The 27,569-nt window shown below is 48.8% G+C and overlaps 1 protein-coding gene across 1 annotated transcript in view; it reads right to left on the reverse strand.

The window, feature by feature from the left end:
- Nucleotides 1-27,076, reverse strand: part of nfatc1 (nuclear factor of activated T cells 1) — a 33,441-nt gene extending 6,365 nt beyond the window's left edge. Inside the window, exons 1-9 of the mRNA XM_062409703.1 lie at nt 26,665-27,076; nt 24,242-25,271; nt 23,829-23,988; nt 18,385-18,587; nt 16,012-16,184; nt 14,643-14,783; nt 5,798-5,853; nt 3,806-3,938; nt 946-1,563 (exon numbers count right to left, since the gene is read on the reverse strand). Coding sequence (XP_062265687.1) covers nt 946-1,563; nt 3,806-3,938; nt 5,798-5,853; nt 14,643-14,783; nt 16,012-16,184; nt 18,385-18,587; nt 23,829-23,988; nt 24,242-25,271; nt 26,665-26,683 — 2,533 coding nt within the window. The 5' untranslated portion in view covers nt 26,684-27,076. The remainder of the gene's footprint in view (nt 1-945; nt 1,564-3,805; nt 3,939-5,797; nt 5,854-14,642; nt 14,784-16,011; nt 16,185-18,384; nt 18,588-23,828; nt 23,989-24,241; nt 25,272-26,664) is intronic.
- Nucleotides 27,077-27,569: the final 493 nt, after the last annotated feature.

Here is a 27,569-nt window from a genome sequence, read left to right on the forward strand (position 1 = left end):
GGTGAGATCATAAACTCTGCTCCTAAAACCCTGCTCGCTCTGAGATGAATAAAGAGCCTAGACAAAAATAAAAGAAGCATTTATTTTATCAGGGAGATTTTGGGTCCTCGTCTCATTCCGGGTTTAAAGCACATTTATCAAACACCAGGACCACCCGGCATCTTTGATCCAATTAAACGTCAGACGATGAGTAAAGCTGAACGCAGAAGGAACCACGCACCACAGACGTGAGGGGATGTTAAACATGCAGGACCTTTGATGGATTCGATTCCAGTAAAGTAAAAAGCAATAATGAAAATCTTGGAACGTCTCTCCTACGATGATCTTCTTCTCCTGCAGTGAGCGATCACATCACATTCTAACATGTAGATACAAACCTATAGTGCAAACCTTCATCTCAACAGTCAATAGATCCAGATTTTACTAAAACTGAAACATTCCTGATTTCTTTCATCGAGATAAATGAAATATTCCCTGAAAACTGTGAAAATGAATCGCCCTAAAATGTAAAGTCTTCTTCCCCGAGCTTCACCACATCCTTCCTCCATGTTCCAGTGATAGTCTGTCCAGTAGTTCTCGTGTCAACCTGCCAACGACCGGATGAAAACATAGCCTCCTTGGCCTCGGAGCTAATAAAGACAGCAGAGTGTGTTTATCTGGACGTTGTTCTCATGTTCTCTCCACAAGAAAGAAAAACTATTCCTTCAAATCACCAGGAGATTTGTGCCAAAACAAAAAGCAGCACACTGAGTTCTGAAGGTCAAATCTTTCAGCTCTTGGCAAAGTGATCGGAGAGTCATTTGATATTTTCATATGAAAAACACCATCAGCACCTGCAGATGCATTATGGGAAATAAAACCCTCTTTGTAAAGTGAATCAAGGTTCTGGACGGGATCATGAACCAGATTAGAATAATAATCATGTTTTAAATGGTCTCCACTCACCGTCATCGAGGTACATCTGGTCCAGCTCCTGTGGTTCCTGCTTGATGCTGACGGCCAGCGGGGGGGAGCTGCCGTCCTCCTGCAGCGAGGCCCGCCCTCTCTCCGGCGCCTTGGGCCCCTGCTGGGCGTCCGGGCTGGTGCTGCCGCTGCCGGGCCGGGCCGGCGTCAGGCAGTGGGTCGGAGAGAAGGGGGCGTCGGTCGGAGTGGAGGGCAGGGAGGTCGGGGAGGAGGAGGAGGAGCTGCTGGGCGGGTAGAGGCTGGGCAGCTGGTAGCGCCCGGGGGTCTCCTGGATGATGGAGACGTGGGGGGCCGGGGACTGGGGCCCCTGGGGGCCGGCAGGGAGGCACTTGGAGAAGTGTGACGGCGACAGGTCGTGCAGCTTGGGGCTGGTGCTCGGGGAGGAAGAGGAGGGCAGCGAGGCAGGTTTGGCCGCCAGTCGCTCCTGGCTGTCGGGGTAGGCACCGCCCACGACAAACGACCGGAGGTCAGAGGTCATCATGGGGGTCATGACCTGCGGGGGGAAGTAAGGCTTCGGGTGCAGGGACACAGTGGAGCCGTGCTGGGTGCACACCAGAGGGGCGTCGTAGTCGTCGTGCGGCTCCGTCTTTATTGTTGGAACTGAGGGGGGGGGGGGGGGGGGGGGGGGGACCAGAAGGGAGAGCTAAATGAGTAAACACACAGTCCTGAGAGAGAGAGAGAGGGCGAGCGAGTGGGTTTGTGGCTCAGAGACCCGCTGCCAAACAAACACTTTCATCAATGAGCCTCTGTGTCTGGGCCCGGCCCCCCCACCCTCCTGCAAATATTCACCAAACTCCAAAAAAAGAGGGAAAAGGGATGAGTCATCAGCAGAAGCAACATCCAGCAGCTCCTATAATAAAAGGTTTGTTGTCTTTGGCCCTCGCTGCGGCGCTAATATCCACCGACATGTGATTTGAAATACGTTTGTCAGCCTCACACACAGCACGGCTCGGTAATTTCAAATACATTACGGCTTAGCCACCGAGACAAAGGGAGGAAAGAATGGAAAAGATTCAGCTGAAAGACACAAAATGGAGGCTCGGGGCTGTGCGTGGATTGTGGTTATTGAACGAGCACGGACCAACGCTGAGTTCAGGCGAGGCGGTCGCTGCAGCTCGGCCTCTCCGACGGATTCCAGCCAGAAAACATGTTGGATGCTGAATGTTCAAAATGTGGATCATCAATCTGCCGCAGCTCGGGACACGACATCAGACTCACATAAAAAAAAACACACACACACACAAAAAAAACACATTTCACTCCAGTTACCGAACAACATCAGGTCTGTGACCCCGAGCTTCTCTCAGCGACTCTCACTCTGGATCTATTTCTGCTTTTCACGGGTCTGATATGAAACATGTGTCCGAAGCAGTAAATTACTTCCCTGCTCCTTTTTGCCATTTTTATTCTGATATTTTATTGGAAGCACATTCTTCCAGTTGTTTATCTGGATCTTTTTTTATCTCTTTAAAAAAAAGAAGAAGATATTTTCGGTCTCGCAGGTTTTGCCAAACGACGACTAATGAGACTGAGAGAGTGAAACTGGGGCGCGTCCTGTCTGAACTTCAGAAAGAGGAACTGCGATGAGATGGTTACGCCGACCGCACGACTGAAATAGAACACGCGACCCTATTTCGGGTGTTTGGAGGAAGCTGATGCACAGACACACACAGACACACACACACACACACACACAGCAGCAGCAGCAGCAGCAGAAGAAGAAGTGCAAATGTTTGTCTGCCACAAAGCGTCTGTGGTTCCTGAGTGTGAAAATCCACCGTGTGTGTTGTACGTCCCAGAATAAATGTGTTTTTGGAACAAAGTGCGGTCACACCTGCTGCTGCTGCACACACAAATCTACATGATTCATTTAGTGATTTCAAAAAACAGAAAAAGTGAAATTCTTATTGCAGAAATGTCACTTTTGAGCTTTTTCCCTGGATCTGGTTTTTAAACTCTCCTTGACTCTCTCGCTCGCCCTTCAGGAGACGCTGTCCAGACCGAGCGTCCCCGGGTCCGTCCCCTCCCTCGCTCTCGGAGCGTCCCGAGGACAATGCCTCACTTTCACAGTGGGGCACTCCGGCGCCCACGCACTGGGATGGGCCCAGTCGCTTGAATCACGGCTTTGAACCACCCACTGGATTTTCACTCCGAAGCCCAGAGCGCAATTAGCAATGGTTTTTACATTTCAGTTTGTGGGTCACTGTTTATATTTAGCTTGGCAACAGGTTCCCTATTCAAATAACACACTTTTCCCATGCCCCCCCCCTCTCCCCAGTGTCCAGTCACTGCAGCTACAGGTACGGAAAAGAACCCGTTTTTATAGTTTTTCTTTTTACAGTGGAGGAATAATAGCGTTGCTTTGTTCCTCCCTGGAGAAACCACCAGACGAAGGGGAATACAAACTGGCCGAAGTGGTTCTAATTGGTCTGGGATGTGAAGGCAGAGCCGGAGGGAGGTGAGGTCCGAGGGTGAAGAAGAGGATGAGCCTCGAATTGACACATTGGTGCTGTGCGTCATTTTCTGTTTTCACCAAAAAGTTTTTAGGATCCAACAACTTTTTGTCCAATTGTAAAGTCACAGTGAACATGTTTTGTTTGGATGATGCAACTTCATCCAAAAGTTAGAAAGTGATTTTTATTCATTTGTGCTGTTTTTGAGAAGTAGCAAATTCATTTATTAAGATTTAAGATTTAATGTCTTCAGTCTTCAAAAGCATGAAACTCAAAGACAAGTCAATTAATCTATCGTTTCTTTTTACATGACTTTTCCCTGCAGCGTCTCATTCACCCTCAGAACAGTGAGCAGAATGAAGAGGGGGGGGGGGGGGGGGGAGTTTTACCGCTGGCAGGAACGTAGGTGAAATGCTGATACTGGCTTCGTTTCCTTTTGCCGTTGCAGACGTAGAAGTTGACGTGCACCGGAGTCGAGAGTCTCTGGTTCCGATACGGAGGAATCTCCACCACCAGCGAATTCTGCAAAACAACAAATCCCACAAAATACTTCTTATTCGACTCTTGCTTTGTTCATATTTAACATTAATTAATGTAGATCTGTCTCATGTTCCAACCTGAGGATATGTGATTTTATCAAATCTTAAGAAAAGGGGATAATTTTAAGATACCATTTTAGGGCCAGTCACTTTCTATAAAGGCATTTTCATAAACTAACACATACCACCATGTGCTGCAATGAATTCATCATGTGACTCTACTCAGTGTACGGCACATGGAGGGTTTGTGTTGTTTCTGTATTTGCTCGATGGAGCTCGTTGAGAGAGATTGTGAGTGCAGGTCAGGGAAAGTGGATTTAAGATCAGGATCAGTGCTTCTTCAACTCCATAAGTCCTGAAGTGTGTGTGTGTGTGTGTCTGTGTTGTGTGTGTGTGTGTGTCTGTGTAGGGGCCGGTGGATAAAATCTGGTAGTAATCGTGAACGAGCCACAGAGGGACCATGAACGACGCCTATAGAGGAGCCTGGTTATTTGAACAGTGAATAACTCAGCTGATGTGAATAAATTAAAGAGCCGGGGGTTGTCCCGATGGTTTATTTCCCCAGCAGAGGCTCCTCTCGCCTGCAGAGACCACGAAGGCCGGCAGCTCTCAGCCTGGGAACACATCGGCCTCCACATGTGTGTGCGTTCACGGTGCACACGTGTGAGGTGCAGCTCGGTAGCCGGGGAGGAAGTCGTACGTCTGCACCGGCCCCGGCGCGTACAGGTGAAAGCTGACACACGCTTTATTAAATCACCGTGAAGTCAAGTGAAGCCAGATGAGGCTTCACCGCCCGGCCGACCTTCAGAGACCTGAGGGAAGCTCTGGAAGCGTTTCAGCGTTTTGTGTGAAACAGAGAAAACTCTCGAGTGGCATCTTTCCAACTCTTCAATTTAAACCTGTGAAAAACAAGCTTCATTTTGAATCTAAAACCAAGTGAACGTTTAATGTGCACGTGAGTCGTAGCTCACAGAACGTTGAGTTAGTGTGAACAGCTCGAGAAGTCCAGAAGGAGTCGAGCTGTTTTCACCTGAGTGAAGTCAACGTGACAAACTGACCCTGAGGCAGCGTCTCTGGTCTTTTATCTACGAGTCCAATAGTAAATCATCCCTACGGTGGAAAACTAAATCATCCCGCTGGTCTGAGATCTGCGTCTGTCTCTCTCGGGGAGCTGACGGAGGCGGAGAGGCTTTCTGAATCCTGAGGTCTCGCTCTGCGGGGCGGCAGCGGAGGTCAAACCTGGCCGAGGCCGCGACAGTGTTTAAACTGGGACCAGTCCAGCAGACTGGGGGAGAGAGGGCGAGAGGCCCTTTGTCTATTCAAGCCGACAGATGTGTCCAAGCAGTCCCTGTGTGTGTGTGTGTGTGTGTGTGTGTGTGTGGGAGACCGAGAGAGAAAGTGTGTGTTTTGCAATGAGAAGACACAGGGAGCAGGTGCAGTGCCTCAAATATAGACACCGTCTAATCCCCTCGTCTATCTACCTCCCACCAGCTCGCTCTCTCTCTCTCCCTCTGTCTCTCTCTCTCTCTCCCTCTCTCCCTCTGTCCCTCTCTCTCTCTCTCTCTCTCTCTCTCTGTCTCTCTCTCTCACTCTCTCTCTCTCTCTCTCTCTCTCTCCTCTCTCTCTCTCTCTCTCTCTCTCTCTCTCTCTCCCTGTCCCTCTCTCTCTCTCTCTCTCTCTCTCTCTCTCTCTCTCAGGCCAGCTGGAGGCTTCGTTGAACTCCCACAAGTTGAAGGTTGAACTTTTCACCTCTGAGCAGAGAACAAGTACCTTTATCTTCCAGGTACACATCTGTACCTGGAAGATAAAGGTTGAAAACAGGTTTGTTATCTTATCACTTACAGGCTTTGAGGCGTCTTTCTCCAGCTTGGCCTCGGTCTCCCAGAGGTGATGACCGTCTGCAAGACAACGGAGACAAGAAGAGGAAAAAGTTTTTATGTGATGACAGATCATGATATAATCCTCCTACTGGGATCCAAGCAGAGATGAAGAAATGGAACGAGCGTAGTTTGATATCGTCGGTTACATCAGTGACATGTAAAACGGCTGCTGGGAGCCAGGGGGGGGGGGGGGGTCGGGGACGTCATAGTGTCTGACCTCATGAGCTCATATCCTCAGTCTGAGAAACCCACACAGACAGAAATCTGATGCAACCAGTCATACCAGAGAGATGAGCGACACGGAGAGAGACCTTGACTTCATCGCTGAGTGGAATCCCAGCAGCTGCAGGACTCGTTAGCACGACTGGAAACCGACAGCTCGCCTCTTTCCTCCCTCTCATAGGAATCTTCCTGTTATGCTCATATGATGATTGTTAAACGCTTTTGGTATTTCTCTCGTTTTTTTTTTCTCCACGTTTTCTTTGATTCTCCTCAAACATGCCACAATAAGCAGTTTCCCCATGAGGCAGTAAAAACACACACACACACACACACACACACACACACACACACACACACACACACACACGCACATTGAGTGAAACTATATTTTTACTAATTAATTTGACAGAGAGGGAAACTGCTGCACTTTCTTTGGACCCCCCCCCCCCCCCTCATTAGCGAGGCCCTGAAAAGATGTTAACGAGTGTGAAAGTGACTCAACGTGGAACGAGGAATAAAAGGTCGACTGGAGCTAAATGGTGTTGAAGGAGATGAACTGGGATTCGTGCTGTGCAGCTCGGAGCGTCTGCAGTTTGACAAGCGCAGGGTTTGAATGGGGGGGTGTGTGTGTGGGGGGGGGGGGGGGACAGGTGCAACTTGTTTGTGCTGAGGAGGAGGAGGAGGAGCAGGGAGGTGAGGAGATGGAGGAGGTGCAGCTAGGCACCGACAGCTTCTATTATGTCTGAGGAGACACTGGGAACCAGTTAGCGTCTCCCCCGCTCTGGTTTGATCCCTCTTTAGTTCCCCCCCCCCCCGTCACACCGAGTCAGAGGTGTGACGGGGGGGGGGGGAACATTCATTATTAAATGAATGTTTTTCATTTAATAATATTTAGAGAATAAAGATGATTAGGTGGCATCAGTAGGTTTTAGGTGTTTTTCTTTATAACCTTGAAGATTTTTTGGTCTCAAAGCAAAAGTCGGTTCCAAACCTTTTTATTTTCACAGACTTTCTCAGTTACACTGGGCTGTCGGTCACTTCCCTCCAGCACCTGCTGAGAGTTATTCTGTGGAATCGGGACGTGGCTCAGGTCTTAATATCATTACTTCTTGGCCACGTCTCTGTGAGTGTGATGTGGTGGACTTCATATTTCAGGCCCCACCTGCCAACTGAGGCCTTCACAGTTACCACCGGAGCCTCAGACTGTTATTAAAACACAGGCTGTTATTTCTAATAATGAGTTTTTCAAAGCAGAAAATGTTCAACCTGGGGAAGATTAATGCAAAGATTAATACCAGTGATGATTTAACATGAAGGGAAGCAGTGGACGTGGAGGCAGAGGGAGGGAAACAACTACCAATGAAACGCATCGGAGGGGCAACCCACACCCGGTTACTTTTTTAATATTATAATATGATTGGTTATTGGTTAACTTAGACAGGCTTTAGATTGTATCTCCAAGGTTTTATCTATAGGATGAATAGATAACCTAGAAAAACACATTTTCAAACTATGCATGACATCGATCTCAAACATTTTTGTGACTTATGATTTTGAAAAAGTATTTTATCGACGTCCTGATGATGAGTCAGTCTCAGCTGTCAATCAAAATGTTTCACCAGCATCAAACAACTAATTAAAAAAAAACTTAGCAGCAACAAGTGTGATATGAACAGCCTTGAGAAAAAAGTTGGTCTATGTCCCATCCGCTAACATGGAGGAGGCTGGATTTATGACCTATACTGCAGCCAGCTACCAGGGAGCGATGGAGACTCTTTAGCTGTCATGTCGTCCATCTTCATTCACAGTCTAAGGTGAATCTCCAGGAATGAATCAGTGACATAAATCACTCATTCAGGGAGAAAACATCTCTGCACCCCCCGACTGTCTGGGATCCAGTTCAGTTCATTCACCCAAAACATTTCTTCTCTAAAAAACAAAATGTCTGCAAACGACACTGAACTCCATCCTTCAGAGCTGCTCTGACTTTATATCTGTTCATATGTCTATAAAATGCAAACCTCTGGTACTCCATCGCTCCATGGCTCTCTCCCTCTCTCCCTCTCTCCCTCTCTCCCTCTCTCCCTCTCTCCCTCTCTCGCTGCCGCTCTTCTCTTTGGGAGCCGGTCCAGAAGGGAAGCCTTCGCATTCAAGCCACAGGAGGTAAACATGTTTTCCAGATCTCCCGCTCTCCCTCTGTTTCCCCCTCGTGTGCTTTTCTTTCCCTGACTCACAGTCACATCGCTTTTCACGGCAACACAGAGATAGAAAAATCCAACCGAGCAATTTGTTTTTCGGTGCCCGGGCGCACCTACTGCCAGGAAACTTCTCGAGAGCCGGGGAAAGAAAAAGAAGAAGAAGAAGAAGAAGAAGAAGAAAAAAGCTGAATTCATGGGATGCCTTTGTTTGAAAAGAGTGTAGCGGGTAATTGATAACCACAAAATGTTCCAGCGTTATGGGGCAACATCTGCACAACGCCTGCACCAACACAGGGAGAAACTGCCGCTACAGCTTCTCTCCAAACCTCACTGGGCTCAGGATGGTTTGTGACTGGCTGGGCCCACGGTGCTCTCTGAGGTAAACAACCTCTCCGGCTCCTTGGCTCCAGCACCGGTCCCAAGATTCACGTTTCGTTAGCCGTGCTCTACACAACTCATTAGCTTCCCAGAACAGACACAACACAGGGCAGTGAACGACACAGAGGTGGTGAGCTGTGCAGAGCCGAGGCAGCCGAGGGGCATCGAACAATATACAATACGGTTATTTGTCATGTTGGGTTTATAAAAGGGAATCAAGCAGCTCCTTGTGCTCCTTAATTGGGGCTGGGTGGAGTGAGGCGCTGGTGCCCAGAGTGAACCAGCGGGGTGGCGTGTGCCCAAGCCCTCATAACGTACAGTAAATATAAACACATGCTCTACCCGGGCCCATGTGGCTGAAAGACTTCCCTTGTCCTCCGACTGGAACTCCGTCCGTCCCGCCGCCCAGAAAACACGTGGAATCGGGAAGTCGTGTGGGCGGAGGGGGCGGAGGGGGCGGAGTTCAGACGGGCTCAGACGACCTCTGGACCGACACATGGCGGCAGAAACTGACAACCACTAACGTCCGCTACGCTCAAACCGAGAAGTCGACAGGAATGTACTCAAGTAGAAGTAAAAATTGTGATTTAGGTGAAAGGGATAAAATAATCCTAGTGATGTTTTTCAGTATCTGCAAAGTGCAACCTCACCACTAGATGTCACTACACACTGAACCTTTAGCTTCTCCACAAAACTAAAAGTACTTGCTTTTAAATATGCTTAGCGTAGTACAAGTGAAAGCCAATGTTACGGTTGAGTGTCTCTTCTGGATCGATTCAATGTGTTTCTCCATAAACGTATTATTATGAAACAGCTCGTATATTAGGAGAAAGTTTAGGGCGGGGTCTAATGCTTCCCGCCCGCTCTGATTGGTTCACCTCTCGTGATTAAATATAAAAAACAAAGTGAGCATTGTAACGCAGTGGAGTAAAAGTGAAGAATACTTGAAAATAAATCTACTCAAGTAAAAGTACAGACAAATGAAAAATGTACGTAGCTACCGTAATAGTACTGAGTTACATTCCATCGCTCGATGCTAACCTCCAGCTACGCAGGCGCCCGCCGCTGCACGATGTCCCGTGGGTGCAGCGCGCTCATCAAGAACCCCGTCTCCAAACGAGATCTTTATGAATCATACACTGTAATTTATAAAAACATAATCCCCGCTGTTTATGTGGCCGTAATTGATTTGTTTATGAAAACAGCCCATTGTTCTCCGAAGTGTCTGAAGCAGCCAAACCACCGATTGGCTCCGAGTGGAAGTCATTGTTTTATGAACCAAACCGAAGCCCGCGGACCTCGTGCTCAAAGAAACAGCAACGAAACCAAACCACGGCTCGAGGCTCGATGCTAACACATGTGAAACACGAAACCCCCCCCCCCCCCCCCGTGTCCTCGACTGCTACTCTCCCGTCTCTCCTGGGGCTTAACGGGATGAGGAGGGTTATCTGTCGTTTGATACAGGTAATTCCAGACGCCATCTGGACGCCTCGCGCCGCCATTATGCGGCCACAGTTCAATTTTCAGGTCGTCTTACACGAAAAGCCTGCTGCAATAATTAAGAGGGAAGCGGGCGGGGGTGTTTCAGTCTGGCTCTCCAGCTCACCGGGGCCCAGAGACGAGGAGGTGAAGGAAACGAGTCAACAGAAATATCATGGTTTGTGTTCGAGGGATCGGGGGGGGGGGGGGTGGAGCGGCTGAGGTACTGACGCTGATACAGATGGATACAGACACACAACTGACCAGGTGTGAACGTGCTCTTTTCATTGGGGGGGGGGGGTCACATTAAGCTGTTCTCAATCATGGAGGATGAATACTGAGCGGAGAGAAAAATAAACTGAAGGAAAGAGAAACACGGAGCAGAAGAAAGTACACAAAGGAAAACTACACATATAAAGTATACACAATATTCTATGTAACATTAATACACATTTTACAGCAGCCAAGGAAGTTCAGCTGCTGTATGTTACACTAGGCTTCTGTGGTATAAATATACTTTATGCACAAACCCTCAATGTTAAAACAATAAAGGTCTGTGTGTATAATATATCAGGTTTTATATTGTGTGTTGTTGTTGCTTTTGGCCGTTATGCTCCGAACTGTTGATAATTTAACTTTTATCATTAAAAACTCACTCATTTAGTCTTAACCTCATAGGTTTTATCATTTATGTTTATTTGTTATCATTATTATTTATCCTATTCTGTTTTATTTTACTAAAGTTTATGTTTACTATATATATTTTACTCTCTAAACTTTATTTTATTGTTATCTTTTCTGTTATAGTCTAAAATCTGTCTCTCTATCTAATTTTTAATCCATTATTTAAATCCTATTTTTCTCAATCACTTGCTCAGTACTTTGAATTGCATGTGAAGTGTATGGAAGGGGATTGATTGATTGATTGATTGATTGAGTGATTGATTGATTGATTGATTGATTGATTGATTGATTGATTGATTGAATAATTGATACCTCAGGTAGGGAGTTTCTTGTTTCAATTCTCTCGGATGAGATATAGTCAAAGAAATATATTACAGATTTTTGGACAAAGGGCGGATCCAGGAATCTTTTATCACTTTCTTTAACTTTGTGAGATTTTCAGATTTCCAGTTCTTGGATCTTGATCAAACAAATCTGGAGATGATATCTTAATTGTGTTCAGTCTCTGCCCGTCGCTCTGTTTCTCTGTGTTTCTATTTGCAGAGCAGCCTGTCTTCTAACAGACGATACGATTCAACTCCTCCATCAGAACACAACCAGAGCAGCAAAACCACAAAAAGGTGAACAGAGGACAGCCGGGGCCTCATTTCACAAATGGAGTGACTCTGATTTATCACAGACTGGATCTCCTGGGCAGGCCGGGGCGAATGGAAGCAAGGTGCGACCGGCTGAGGGTTAGATTACAGGCCGATGTCTGAAATCTCTCACGGCTGATTGGCTGTTACCAGGTGCACCGATGTTATCTCCAGGTGTTTGAAGTGGAGGCAGGAGACGGAGGCGTGATGAGAGCCCACGTCACCGTCTTCAGGCGTCGAGGGAGGAGGGAGGAGCAGGTGACAGCGGGTGTCTCCACGGGGGGGGGGGGGGGGGGGGGATTTCCTTAAGAGCAAGTCACAAACAACAACCCACTCACAAACACAAATATTAAGCCGTGCATGCAGGGAAACAACATGTGCTCCTTCCTCTCCTTTCTTTTCTCTCCCACACACTCAGTGTTTCCCCAAGATTCTCATCAGTCAGCAGAGTGGAAAACTCGTTAAGGGCATCGGACGCAGAAAATAGAAAAACCAAAACAAACGAAAGTTCTGGTTTGTTGGCAGCGTCTTCAGGCAGAGTGACCCATCCTGTCTGTAACTGCAGCGGAAACTCTGACACACACACACACACACACACACAGGGTTACACGCACACAGATACATGTGGACACACAACTCTCAGGACTCTTTGTGTCGGTGCCCACATGTTCTCTGACCACAGGGTTTTTTGCGAGCAGGGCTTAATTGGAAAATTTGCAGGATAATGGTCCATTGGTAAAATTAAACGCTGAAGCTCTTTACGGCCACGGAATCCACCGCTCTGGATTTATGGGTTTGATCGTTAAAGCGTTTCTCAGAGTTCGGCTTTGGCTCGAGCGACATCACAGCAAAACCGTATTAAACTCTCTGATTCTGTCTCTTCTGACGCGAGGATGCAAATGAGGAGCTTTTTGCATCTTGTGTATATTTTTCTTTATATCAGTGACGCCACGACTCCCTTGAGCTTAATGACGTCTCTACTGTATCTATTTACTGATCTGTTCACACAGGAGAGCAGCTGGAGAGAGGAGCAGGTACGATCCACTGGGAACGCTCCACTCTCCCAGTTAATGAACCCAGAGCTGGTGGCACAGAGGCAGCTTGGATAGAGAAGTGGAAGGATGGAGGGAAGTGAAAAAAGTGGAGGGGACGGGGTGGGTGGGTGGGTGGGTGTGGGGGGGGGGGGGCTGTGTTGTGGAAGCCTGGCTTAAGGGTGTTTCCATAGTCGGATTGCCCAGGAATCTGTTGCTGGTGCCAGACGCGGGGAAACCCTCATCAAAAACAAGGCAGCACAGCCATCGACACCGGGCCAGAGATGCTCAGGGTCCTAAAGACCGTCGGACTCAGAGCTCAGAACCAGAACCAGAACCACCAACAGATACCGACCCAGACCAGAGCAAACCTCTGAGAAGACCAGTGCTTTCTCTCTTTCCTTTGTTGACACAGAACAAATGGAAGAACGACTTCTCTTCCAGCTCACGTGACTCCCTGAGGCTGAAATCATCTGATCCTCATCTAGACCTGAATCTGTTATTTATGAAAAAGATGATAAGATGATATAGAAGCTGATATAAGAGAATGAACTTCAAAACAATAGTTTGACGCAAACAACAAGGTTCACTTACAACCTTGTTCTGGAGCTTTTAATAACATCTAACTTTTTATCTTCTTTAGATATAGTTCGACATAAGATTTTTATATAAACTTTATTTTTCAGAACTTTTCAAAACAGTCAAATTAAGAGAGGGACGAAAAATATGTGCGTACATTTCCACCTTTATCCTCTAGATATGACTGATAGGATTTTAACTTTATGATTCTCGATAATTCAAGATGTATGTAACATTATTCCTCTGCAGACTTATTCTTATCCAAAACAGGCCAAGTTTAGATGAATTCAAACATCTGAAAACTAAAAAAGTAATAAATTGTTGTGTTTGTTTGTTGTTTTTCCAGGATTACACAAAAACAACTTGAAGGACGACCGCGAAACTCGATAATAGGATGTAGTCTTGAAACAACTTGTGTATTTTTCATGCTGATCTGGATCAGGGGGCAGATCCATGAATTTATTCCCATTCTTCAACATTTTTAGACATTTTTGTGAAATTGAAGGTGAGATTTTGTGCAGATGTTGATATCGATCTTGATATTTAGTATTTTAAGGCGTGGATATCTGAATCTAGTAAATTTACAGTCAAAAATAGTATTTGTATCTATATATCATAGAGTGGATATTCTTCACGTGTTTGGTTGCTCGTTGGTTGGAAAGTTATTTTCCTAATTCAAGCAGCAGGATGAATCTGCCTCTGAGAAACGCTTCATGTGATCGGCTCTTTTTCTCCGGAAGACATCAGAGTTAATCACAGAAGTCGGGCGGGTGTGGGGGGGGGGGGGGGGGGAAACGAGGCAGGAGCCTGGACAATCACTTCTTGTTTTGATAAACAATCTCACTCCTCCATTGTACCGTGCTGGAGGAGGAGCGGGGGGGTGCAGCCTGGAATCCTTCCTCTCACAGGTGGAACAATGAAAAGGCTTCCCCCTCTTCCCCTCGGCTTCTTCTTTCTGAATGAGTCACCGGCCGATAGGATCACACGTGTTTACATGTCAGAGCCTCACGTGGCTTCGCTGCAGCTAATCAAGGAAATTGCTGTTTGTAAACGTCCTGGTATCAACATCTGGGAGCATCAACATCTGGGAGCAGTCCCCCCCCCCAAACCCAGAGGGCTTCAAGTCAGAGAGAGAGAAACAAATACTGAGGCCTGGCACTCACACACACACAAAGTGTACGTATCCACACCACGTGCATAGCCACCCACACACAAAAAACACACACACACAAAGTGTACGTATCCACACCACGTGCATAGCCACCCACACACACACACACACACACACACACACACACACACACACACACACACACACACACACACACACACACATGCTGCATTTGTGATCCATTCCTCTGCTGAACAGGCAATGGAAACTTCTGCAAATGTAAATCTGCTGGGTTAAAAATACTGCGCATTAATGTGCACCACATGTGGCACTCTGGCAAGATGGAGGATATTTTGACGGCGGGAGAGGAGGGAGGGAGCAGTCCTGGGGTTTCTCCAACATCGGGACACACAGACACACAGACACACACAGACACACACAGCTGGACTGAGACCACGCAGCTATTACTCCTAATGTCCTCCTCTTTTACCTTGAGCCTTCTCCACGAACACCACTTTGGAGTCGTGCTGGAAGTTGTGTCCGTCCAGGCGCATCCTCTCCCCCCCGTGGGCGGGACACGTCTCCAGGTTCTGCTTGTCCACCAGCGGCAGCTCCTGGGCCGATCTCTGGGCTGTGGGAGGGAGAAGAGAGCCCGGACTCAGTGCTCAGAAGGATACACACACCCACTCCCCATGCAGACCTGAGCATCCAGGCCGGGGCTGGATCAGTACCCAGGCAGCTCTCGCAGCCCCGGCGGTGCAGCTGTGAACCTCTTCCCCCTCACGTTGCACCCGGGCTCCCTCTCTGCCCGTAAGCAGGGACCGGCCTGTTCTGTTTATTTGTGTTTTCCTCAAATTATGGTGGATGTTTGGTCTCAAATATTTGGTTTCCTCTCCCTGATCTCTTACCTTTTGGCCCGCTCGCCTCATTCCCCCAGCTGGCTTTGAGTTTTCCCTGAAACGATCCCTGATTTACGTCTGTACGTCTTGGCCGGGCCTCTCTCATGAAAGATATCTGTGCTTTTAATGTGATGGACCAGAACAGATAAATATTGGTTGATTAAAAGCTGAATATATTTACTCTTGGGATGATCTTCTTTGTGTAATTCGACGCCGCTGCCTTCTGATTCTGATAAAACTCTTAATTCCCCCGTCTTTTTGGAAACCATCGATCTTTCCCACATCCCCCAGTTTCCCTGCCTCCGTCTGACGCTCGCACACGGAGGGAATTTTTGGGTCAGAAACAATTGCTCCGTGGCCGACGCTCAGAAACTAACAATGCTCTATTTCTGGGGGCTGAGATCATGGTTTAACTACTGTCTTTCATTTACCTCATAAGACTTAATCTCTGTGGCAGCGCTCAGAGCCAGAACCACATGAAGAGTCTCCCAGGCCAGAGAAAGGTCAACTCCACAGTTAATGGAGTTCATCAAGCAAAGCTAAAATAACCTCTTCAGCTAAAGTTATGGAGCTGAACTGCATTAATTTAATGTGCATTTGTTTTCTATTTGTTATTTGAGGGTCGACAAGGGAGGTGGGGCCAATCCCAGCTTGCATTAGGGCGAGAGGCGGGGTGCACCTTCTTCACCACCCAGCCAATCACAGGGCAGATACACAGAGAGACAGCCATCACATTTATATTCACACCTGTAATTTAGAGTCTAACCCCGATCTGCTCGTCTGGATCGAGGGAGGAAGCCACAGGAAACCCTCCCAGACACAGGGGAGAACATGCAACCTCCACACAGGGGGGCCCTTGCCCTAACTGGGATTCAAGCCAGGAACCTTCTGAGCTATGAGGCTAACCACCGTACCTGTATGGGTCGAGAGGAGAGGCCGAACGAGAGGAGGTGTACTCACAGCACTCGATGGGGTTGGACGCAGCCTGCAGGGACAGCGTTCTCCCGGTGGCCTGGTTGATGTGGATCCTGAAAACCATGCGCACACGCGTGTTCTTGCGCCCGATGTCCGTCTCGCCCTTCCGCAGCTCGATGTCCGAGTTCCGCAGCTTCAGGATCCCGGCGCAGTCGACTCTGTTGGCGGAGAGACGGGAGGATGAAGAGACCGAGTCTGCCAGGGTCTGTCGGTCCACCAGGACAAACCGCCATGTGCAGTCATGACATGTGTGCCGTCACGGTTAATCAGGCGGTGAATCACGGCGCCCTGCAGCCAAATCGATTGTGATTTTCACTCTGGGCTCCATCAGCACGGCCCTGACGGAGGCTCAACACCAGCACCCCCGACCGAGCGTCCACACCTCAGTGCTCCTGCTCTTGGGCGAAAGTCAAACTCGATAGAAACCAATGGCTGAGAACGTTTATTACATCATGGATATCTCTCTGATGATCTGTAACAGATGGTTTCCCTTCTTTTCTTTTTGTGTCAAAGTCTTCATCAGGCACTTGAGAAACTCTCCACCGGCTCACAGAGAACTTTTCAAACAGATTCGAGCTTTTCTGCGGCCGGGCTCCTCGATGCCACATTCCTCAAAGTTAATGTGAACTTTAACACTCCCTCACATTCCTCCTGCCAGACACCAGGGGCTGCTTCACTGGAGAGGTAATCAGGTGTTGATGCTAAGGACCCCAGCTGTTCGGCTCGCCACCTACGCACACGGGGCCGAGTGCAAAACCACACACTGAGGCGTCCGCCCCGCTGCCTGACAAAACGTCTCAGAGAGCAGAGAGGAGGGGCCCAGTTCTCCTCCAGGCCGTCCAGCGCCATCTTTAAATCTATTTACAGTTAATTGGAGTCACACCAAGTTAAATACGGCCTCGTTATCAGCTCAAACATTATTAGTTGATTACTGATTTGATTTAAGACGTGTCCCTGTAAATAGAAGATCACAACTCTGAGGACGCCTCTGATCTATATCACGTCACAAAACGTTGATAAGCCGCGGTGTCAAAACAAACACATCTCACGCAAATCGCTCGTCTACACTTCAACGGTCCGAGGCGTGCACTCTGTGAGGGAAGAGAAACCGTATCCCGGGGGTGAGCTCGTTGCATGAGGGGAGCTTATGTGTTGCATCCATTAAAATGTGCAGAAAGTGCTGATGCAAGCAGAATGCCGCCGCCTGCAGCTCCGGGTAGAAACCCCAGGTCCCTGTTAGCGGCTCTAAGCTTCCCCCAGTAATCTGATCTGTGAGGCTTATAAACCAGGAGAGCCACTCGTCTGCGTGCAGAGGGGCAACGCTTTCAAAACCCCAAACCCTGCAGGAGGCCAGCGCGCTCGCAGACACGCACAGATACATGAAACAAGCAAACCCACGTATCTCCGGATTATAAACTTTTTATTTTTCAGTATGGAAGCAATCTGAGAGGTTTTAATTAGGGCTGTGAAATGTCCCCTCAGAGAAAATGCGTCTGTTGGAATCAAACTCCTCAAGTTTGCAGATTCTCGACTCACAACTGGGATGTGTCTCTCTGCTGAGCAGCTGCTGCTTATTGGCAGAGACGGACAAACTGTCGTCTGCAGAGCATCACATGTTCGATGCTGGAGCCGGTATCTTTTTAACATTTGGGTTTATTCAGGTCCAGACTCAAAACAAACGTTTAACTTCTAGACTTTGTTTATTTCATTGTTTTATTTTATTGTTTGTGTTACCATATTGCTTCGAACCGGGTGTTTGTGGCTTTCATTGCTTCACTTTATTAGTTTTTTTGCATTAACGTTGAAATTTGTATTTGCACTGCATGTGTTTTCAGTTTTTAAGTCTGTGAAGCACTTTTTTAATAAAGTTTATTATTGATATTATTATTATTATAAATTTGAAATGGTTGCAGCATCAGATCATTAATGAGAGATGACTTGGACTTGTCCCACATGACTTGAGATCTGACTCAGACTGGTCAAGGACATTATTTGGAAATTAAAGGTAAAATAAGTCTGTGACTCTCTGTCGGAAAAGTTGATCCAAATACAAATAGGAAATTATTCAGCTGCTCCCTGACTTGGACTTTAAGTTCACTTGGCTTGGTCTTAAAGGCAGAGTCTCAAGTCTTCCGGTTTTGTGGACCTGGTCTTGTCTGAGACTGTAAGACCCTGAAGGCCCCGAAAGACTTGAATATACTTTAACTCTAAATGTCAAAAAGATTCATTCAGGTTTGTGAGAGTCACACAAAAACCTGTCGATTGATCCAAGACCAGTTAACTGACATGAGACCTGGACTTGTCCCTGGAGACTCACACAACACACTTGACCAGTTCTCTTTCCTCCTGTTCACTCACATGGCCCGCATGTTGTTCTCCGGCAGCAGCGGGATCTCCAGCACCTTGGTGTTGTTGTGCAGCGCCTCGTGGCTCGGGGTGGACACCGTCTTGCCCGTGATGCGGTGGACCTGGTAGAAGGCGTGAGGCCTCAGCAGCCTGTCGTCAGCCGTGCCGATGAACAGCTGCAGGGTCAGAGGCTCGCTCTCCATGTAGCCGTGGAGCTGCGAGGAGGCAGAGGGAGAAAAAACAGGGTTCTGGTGAAGCCTTCTCAAACTCACTTTCTGTCAAAAACAAACGTAGGTCTGTCAGAGTTCAGGCTCTCAGCCAGCTGCTTTCCAAACAAAGTGCCCATTCAGGACCTCCTAATCACCATCTCCATCTTCTTTAAATTACTGCCAACAAAACACTTCCTCCATCAGTTCACGTGAGTCCTGCCAAGATGTTGATCCTGCAGAAGCCGAATCTCCGGGGCAGTGGAACCACCGGCAGCGAGCGGCGCTGTGATTTGTGAGCCCCGCGCTCGGCTCGTGACAGAACCGAGCTCGAGTTTCACAGAAGTCCGGGTCACGTCAGCCCCGTCAGGCCCGGGCCATTCAGGGTCAAGGAAAACTCTCACTCGCGACCCTCCTCTGATTATCATCAGTAAAATGATCCGGGCCCGACGGCGCTGGAGACAGAACAGAAGTGCTGCCGGCTGCGGCTGCGCCTCCAGACCTCCATAGGTGTTACTTGACAGGAGGCCTCCTGCCAGGATGACCTCAGCCACCCAGACTGCAGAGAGCCGGCACCGAGCCCAAAGCCGCAGCCTGAGAAACGAGAACAGCGGCTACTACTGACACCGCGTCGGAGAGTTATGTACGTCCTCCATACAGAGAGAGCCGGGAGGAGGCAGAGCATTTTGAAGCCAAAACTATTGAGAGCAAAGGACTTGCGTTAAAAGTGGAGCTCATATAGGAAACATTCTATAAAACATAAAGAAGAAAGGATTTGAACAAAATGTGCATATTATGTGTTGGAGTTGTTAAATTATTTTCCATAGTGAAGATAGAAGAGCATCTGGCCTCCGTGGAGCTTTTCCACCTCGTTCTCGTTTTTTAATTTTCCACTCAGTTCTTACAAATGTGAAAATATCATCAACTGAGCCGGCGACCTGATCCCAGGTCTGTGTTTTCACTTCACAGATGATATTTGAAAGTGTCGTCATCGTCCACCACAGAGGTTTCAAAGTGATTTGGTGACATTTCCATCATCAGAAAAAGATAAATATTCTATTTCTGGTGTTTTATCACATGTGGAGTGACTCAACCATGACGTGATCATTTGGAGAGCAAATGGAGTTCAGCTTTGAATTTAAAACAATAAAAACCAGAAAACAGACTTGATGCTGTTTGACTCAAAAAGTAATTCTCTGCTAAATTGAGCAATTTGCGGTTCTTGAAGAGGTTTTAATTATTGGTTCTAAATGAGAGGGACTGGGATCATTGGCCAGTAAAAGTCAAGTTATTCATGATGACGTGTGGAACATTATTTCATCTTGAGCCACGACATCCATTATCTAAAACCCTAACTTCTCTGTGAGGGGGGGCGAAGGAGCTGGAGCCAATCACAGGCGGCACTGGGTTCACCCTGGACACGTCCAACGCCCGGACAGGTGTCGGGTTTGAACCCAGAACCTTTCTCTCGTGAGGCGACGGTCCTGAACACTGCACCACCGCGTCGCCCAAGTCAAAACACAAGCTACAGAAAATGAACCACCCGTGCACGTCTCCATCATCAAACCTCTTCAAAGCCCCACAGAGGTTAGACTCTGCACCCCATCTATTCATAAGCCACTCTGGACGAGCGTGTGCGCTGAGACGATCGGGGGGGATGTGTTGAAACGAGGACCGCAGCTCTCAATTACATAAGAAGAAGAAGTGGAGGCGAGGAGCGGCCGCAGCGAGAGCGAAGGGCTCCGAGCGGGGAGGCCCAACATGTGATTTGGAGGAGGCTCCCTGTCGGAGTTAAGAGCCTGCAGAAGCCCTGTGTATTTGTGTAAGGAAATGGGCTGCTGCCTAGCAATGCTGTTTATTTAGGCAGCAGAGGGGAGTGTGATGAGGTGAGGCAGCGCGCTCGCAGGGTTAGCTGCTTACTCTCAACTCCTAATTTGCAACAGATTAAAAATAATCTGCTCCGAGTTACCATCAGAAACAAAGTCTAGACAAATAAAGAAGATCAAAGTCGATAATGTCCTGTAGGAGATTTTTAGCTGTTTTCCTTTAAAACGTGAAACATTCTCGACTCATGTCATCGTCATCATCCGTCACGTCCAAGACTTAGAATCACCCAGGCTGTAATCTTGCAATCTAGAAGCCTTTCCCTTCTGGTTTCCCTCGCTCTCTATAATCCACAATATGTTTTTTTTTTTGCAAAGCAGCTGCAGCAGGCGGGAGCTATGATTTGTTGTTGCAATTAAATCCCTGTGATACCACCGAGAGTAAACCCGGCGCTCCTCCACCCTGGCACTTTGACACCGCCCGCCCCTCCCTGCGCTCGTATTATCACCCACAAGAGGAATGCCGAGACTCTGGCGGCTCAAGGCACCGGAGAGGAGGGGAAGGGGGCGAGGAGCGGACCGGGGGCAACCTCTCAAAGGCCCTAACACAAACACACACACTGAAACACACACATAGACACATGGACACACACACACATAGCGTCTCCGTGTGTTCCAGCTTCAGTGGAGAGAGGGATAGTCCAGTGTGAGACGGGTGATTCATGCGGTCACGCTTCGTGTTTCACATGATATGACTTTGCAGAGAAAACTAAATTTGATCACAAGGATCAAAGCCAAGAGAAAGACACATGACTGAGAAATAACACAATTTGAATCTGGGATATGAAAGTCGACTTCAAACGGAGAAGACCTCACAGATTGGAACAGGGGTATTTCGTCTGCGCCAGAAGTACAGCATCGAACCCACGAGCGTGGCCTGCGGTGAGGACTGCACACAGCACTTCAGACGGGTCTACTTCAGTGTGCCGCCGGTGGACGGGCGGGTGTGGTTGCACGAGGCAGCGGCGATGGCACTGGGAGAGAACAGAAAACAGCCCGTGTAGCTCGGCTGGACGCTTGACGTGTACCACACTGAACGGGACCTTCCAGAATAAACTCTGTAGAGTCTGGGCAGGGTTGGAGTCACGGGAGCGTCGGGACCAGAAGCCGCAGAGGCCTCGTCAGCCAGCGGCCACAGCCGAGCGCCGTGCGCACCATGTAATCAGGAAGTCGCAGGGCCGGGGCCGCCTCGTCTGAAGCTCCCTCCAACATCTCCACCGGGGCCTGCCAGAAACGTGTGTGGTGGAGACGCTGCCGCCTCCGCAGGACGCAGCGCGCGGTGATGTCAGCCGTGCACACGGGAACTTTCCTAAACAAAGGGAAGTCTGTGTGGTTGGGCTGGGAGCTGGCGCAGAAGCAGGGGGAGGTTGGAGTTTGGGTTGAGAGTGAACACACTCTCTCTATTTCAGCCGGGTGAACCCAGATCCCCGTCGTTAAATCATTAGACACCTTCTCATGGACGCATACGTGCGACTTACAGATGTGCTGCTGCTGCTGCGACTCACCGGATCGTACCAAACGCTTTGCTGCTGCTGCACAAAAATATTTCAGTTTCCCCGTTCTACTGTGCCGTGATCCACAAAACGCTGAAGGAGACTTTAAGACAAAAAGAACACAACTCGATTAAAGTTGAAATACTTTGAACGTTGGAGGGAAACTACAGTTCCAATGTGTAAACGTCCTTCTAACTCATGATAAACAGTATTTACTGAGTGTTATCTGTTAGTATACATGAAATCAATCACAATTTGAATCCACTAACATTTAATACTTTTTGGTTTTGGTTTCCCAGGACTTCTTATCATCATTTGGTATCTTTTAGAAAAATGTCCAGCTGTGAAAACTCCTCCTCTCATAAAACTCACTGAGAACTGACTTGAAACCCAAATAATTTGTTGATTTCAACATAGAGAAATACAACTTTACTAAAGAAACTAACTTATAATTTACAATAAAGAAAAATCAACATTCCTATCGTCCAATGAAATCCAGTATCAGTTGTTCAGTCACTTTTCCAGTGTGAATTCACTATTTAGCCAAAACTTAGTAATAACAGTAATATTACTATGTTATTACGACTGTAATAACAGTAATATTACTATATTACTAATATAACAGTAGTAATACTTTGGAAGAAGCTGTAAAGCTTCTGTTTGTCTTTAAAATGTCTGCAGGGCAACATGAGCCTTCCCTGTTCACACGTGGACACCAGCTCACTGCTCCTCTGTGGCAAAACCACTCACTCTAAAATATCACTGCCCCCGACAGACAGAAACAAAACCTCCCGTGTGACGAATGTCTGCTGGACCTGTCGACTCATTGTAACGTGTTGGTAAAACGTCCGGAGGTTTTCACTGAAGTGACGCTTACCACTCACTTCACCCGGCTCCTCGCTTCAGGCCCTTTTATTTATCCAGAGGCTGAGGTCAGCGGTGAGGAGTAATGGTCGGGGGCACCAGATGCGTTTATAACCAAAACATATCTGCAGTTGTCCACATTTTTTTCTCCTTTCGGTTCGACCACCGGAGCTCCTGTGGTTAGAGCTCATGACTCAGCTCTTACTGGCCGGTGCTGCATGGCTCTGTGAATGTCTGTGCTGTGCTGGACGGACGCAGTGGAAAAGTTTGACTCACCCTCGTCTGGACAGGAACTGACTGAGCGGACCGGTCGGTCTGATGGCAGACCTTCGGTATGCCATTCAGAAATGTGACATCTTTGACCAACACAACAACCAGGTCAAGAAACACATGTCCGCCCAAATCCATTCTAACACGTGAGGTAGAAAACAGGAGGGGGGGGGGGTGATGAGGTAAAGGTGGCTGCAGTCTAATGGCTGCACCGTGTGCTGGTTTAATCACCACAGGAAACCAGTGTAGTTGGGTGGTTCCCTGAAGGAGTCGTGAGACGATGGAAGTGAGTCTGAGACGAATGAAGCGTCTCAGGTGGACAACAATCTCTGTAAACTACATAATGCAACTTTTTAAAACTTTTAAGAAGCAGGAGAATGTTTCCTCTTTCGTTCCCACTCTTCACCCCTCATCCTCGTCTGTTCTTTGTCACGTGTGGAACTGACTGTAGATCAGCTTAAAAGGCTCAGAAGTCACTAAAAACCAGCGTTTGACTCCAATATTCAGCAGAAAATTTAAAAATATGAAGAATTCTAGACAGAGTTTGGTGGATTTGTTCCAACGGCAGCTCTTCTACTTCAGGATACCAGGGATCTTTGCAGCTGTGTTTCAGGTCGGTGAGTAGGACTGTGCATTTAGAATGAATCACCCCAGTGGCAGTAGGGGGCGCTGTTTGCTACATAGTGCTGCTTTAAAATCAGCGCTGGCCAGAAAAGTGAGAAACCGTCGGTTCAGCTGACCTGGATGACGGGGTGTCCTCCCGCCATGGCCTTCACCGCCCCCCGGCTGCCCTCCGTCTCGTAGTGGGCCCGGTGGTGGGACTTGGGCTGCACGTCGATCTGCAGACTGTACGGCCCCGAGCTGGACGGCAGCTGCCAGTCAAGAGCCGGCAGGGACGGGCTGTCGGGGGGGCGAGAACACGTCCAACATGTCAACTTCACACGGAGGGAGGGCAGCTTATTTTAGATGCACTTATCAAGGTAGAATGTGCAGAACAGTTTGATACGTGTTTGTGTTACAGATGCTTAAACTTACCTCTTGTTTGCACAGTGTGTCTGTAGATTAGATTCATGTACGGAGAACTAAGCCATAAGTCTGAATTGTTAACGTCTAAAATCTCTGTCTATGACTCAAGCTGCGACTGTTTGCTTACCTTACATATTGCTTTGGCTTGGACCAGGAGTACGGATGCTGTGGCACGTCCAGAAACCCCCCGCAGTAACCTTCCTTCTTCAGCAACATGCGGTTTGAGTGCTCGTCTTCGCAAAGGTTCCCCGGACTCAGCTCCTCGCTCCCCGGCTCCACCTTCAGGCTGACGGTGGGGTTGTGCTCCAGGCTGGTTTTCCTGGCCTTCATGGGGATCCCCTCTCCGAGGTCGGCCACTCCGTCTGTGGTCAAGGCGTTAATGGCCGCCAGGATGGCTGAATTGGTGTACTGGTTGGTGTTTGGAAGCCAGCTTTCCTCCGTGACGCTGAGGCGAGGGGAGGTCTGTGGAGACAGTCCAGGCGAGTGGTTGGGGGAGTAGGGGTAGTGCTTGTGCGGCGCCCTGCTGCCGTTCAAGCTGTACTTCCTCTTTGCGCCACAAGGGGAGTTGGGCCTTGAGCCACGCTGACCCATCCAGGTGTCATCTGTTATACTCGTGCGTGGCGAGGTGGAGGGGGAGCCACCGGCGGCACAGACGTCACCCGGCAGGGCGAGGGTGGAGCCCTTGGGGGACACGGAGGGAGACTGCCAGGGGGAGTTCTGCGGCGAGTTGTCGTAGTTGTAGGAGAAGCTGGATTCGTAGGAAGCGTCCGAGTGGCAGCTGCGAGACGAGATGCTGCTGGCCGGACTCAGGCAGCTGGGGTCGCGGTAACCCTCTCCACTGGGCAGGGTCAGGGTCACAATGGAGTTGACTCGCTTGGCAACAGGAAGGCTGCTCTCCTCCACCGCGTCATCAGGAAACTGACCGTACGCGGTGATCTCGATACGAGGGCTCTCCAGGGTCGGCGCTCCGTTGGGGCGGCTGCTCGGGGACGAGTAATACCCGGCGGCCCTCATGTCGTCCTGGGAGTCGTAGACGAGAGGCTCGGGGACGGACACCGATATGACGGGGCTGGACTGGAGGCTGTGGTACTGGGACGGAAGACAGGGGTTGCCCAGCGTGAGGGACAGACTGACATTTGGCGTGTAGCCATATGCATCTGGAAAGCAAAAAGTGGGAGTTTGTTAGCGTGATAATTAAACACACATTCACTGGCACTGAGACTGCTGCCACATTGAGTCTTAAGAGATGATGGTAAACCAGCTGCTTCCCTACTGGGACTGAACCCTGGCTATTTCAGACTTCACACCTCATCTGCAGAAGTTCCCCCCCGAACGCACGAGGCCGGCAACACAAAGCATCTCTGAACGGCTCAAATTGTGCAAATTAAATTGGGTGGGAGACGCGAAATAAAGCGGCCAAAAACAACTGCGGCCTAAAAATAACCAGAGGCGAGACCAGGTGGTTTTTTTCCACGACACAAGCTGCCAGATTTATGCCACTTAATGCACACGCTGCTGCCCGTAAACTGTGACATTAAGAAAACACACACGGACGCTTTTGTTGGCCAGTTTCATGTTCCAACAGCTTTCAAAAATAAACACAGGAGGGACATGATTCGTTTATTTGCATGCTGTAAAGGTGCATGGGGGGGGGGGGGGCTCATGGTCTCATTCCAGCGCTCCCGCTGGCTCCAGTGAAACTCTGCCCCGGCTGTGGCGATGGCTGAGGTCACAACCAGGGGGCAGGGGAGGGGGGAGTTGTGGTTTCACGGTGCAGTGGCGGTCTCGGTGAGGGGACGACCACACTGGAGCTCGTTGAGGTGGACGAGGACGACAGACAGACGCAGTCACCACAGCTCCTGTCTGCTGTAAATTAAAGAGAATTAGGGGCCCCACCATAAAGACCATGACATCACCGCTACACCATGTGACTCCTTGTAAAAAAAAAAAAATGATGCTCATGTTTTTACGCCGCTCGCGTTGTGGGACACATGCAGCGCCGGGACGGTTTGTTTTTCTCTAATTAGTCTGCTGTGAATTAGCCGGGACCCAAACAGGTACCCTGAGGGGCTACCGTCCAATGAGTGAGGCTCGATACTGGCCCTCTGATTCACTTACCCACAATGCAATGTCACCACTCATTAGCAAAGGTTCAATTCTGACTATTTTGGGAACACTTTCAGTCAGGGGAGGTTCACAGCAGCAGCAGCAGCAGCAGCAGCAGCCCAGCCACGCCCACCATGCCCAGCTCAGCAGGGAGGGGCAACACAAAAAATAACTGTATCTACACATTAATACTGACACCATCAGTTACACACAACACACTGAGGGTGGATACACACATTCACTACAGAGGGAAGTGCAGCAAAGTCTCTAATTCGAGGATTAAATAACTCTGTGGCGCAATGGATCCGTGCGTAAAAGTGCCAGCCGCTGGGGAGAAGCTGAATAAACGCCACGTTTAAAAAAAAAAAAGAAGCTTGACACTGCGCTGTGATCACGTGAGAAACCAAAAGAGGACATTCTGTGGTAGAGAAAAGTCAGACTCACCCTCTTCAGCCGATTTCATTTCGCGTCTGCGGGCAGGAAGCAGCGTCCGAGATGAAACTCTGAGTGCAGTTACAGATGGAGGCGATTATTTATCCATATAGCGCAGGAGATAGATTCCCCAGCTGTGGCTCAGGATCCTCTCTCGCAGTATCACGACCGAAACAAACCGAAATTTAATAAAAGAAAAAAAAAAGTATATAGATGAAAAACAGCTTCTTCAGTGAAGGAGGGAAACAAGTCCAAAAGCGCAACAACAACACAAAGAAGAAGGTGTCCCTGCCTGTGGAGGGATCCAGATGTGCTGCCTGAGGAGAAGCCGTCTCCTGTGTGTGTGTCTGTGTGTGTCTGTGTGTGTCTGTGCGTCGAGGGGATCCTGCCTCTGCTGGCTCTCTGTGACGCACTGCTCCGGCGCACTCAGGACCTCTGCGCTTTTAAACCCGGGGATCACCTCGGCTCCGGCTGCGCGCCGCCCCTCCGAGCTCTGACGCGGCTGCGCGCCCGACCACCGCCGGGAGGGTCCAATGGAGATCCTCGCTCACACCGGGGTTTCCGATCCACAGGCGAAGGGAGGCCAATTAGCGGAGCTGGCACAGAAACTGTTCTGGAGTTTTAAAAGAGATTCCAGTGATTGGAACAAAACATCCACTGCTAAAGCGAATCCAGGAGGTTTCTCTGAGCCAGAACGACATCCTCCTGAAAGCAAAGTGGAGATGGGATGACGCAGCACAACATGGAACCCTGTGACGTGTTGTTATAGAGCAGGAGCAGCATCCATCTGCAGGATCTGCTCCTCCTGGCATCTCATCACTGCACGTGGATTCTCCCTAGATAAAGATTTATACTCAGACTGATCCTAACAAGCTGCTGCTGGTCCCCCCCCCCCCCCCCCCCCACACACCTTTAGA

This window comes from Platichthys flesus, chromosome 17 (assembly GCF_949316205.1).
Source record: "Platichthys flesus chromosome 17, fPlaFle2.1, whole genome shotgun sequence".
NCBI lineage: Eukaryota > Metazoa > Chordata > Actinopteri > Pleuronectiformes > Pleuronectidae > Platichthys > Platichthys flesus.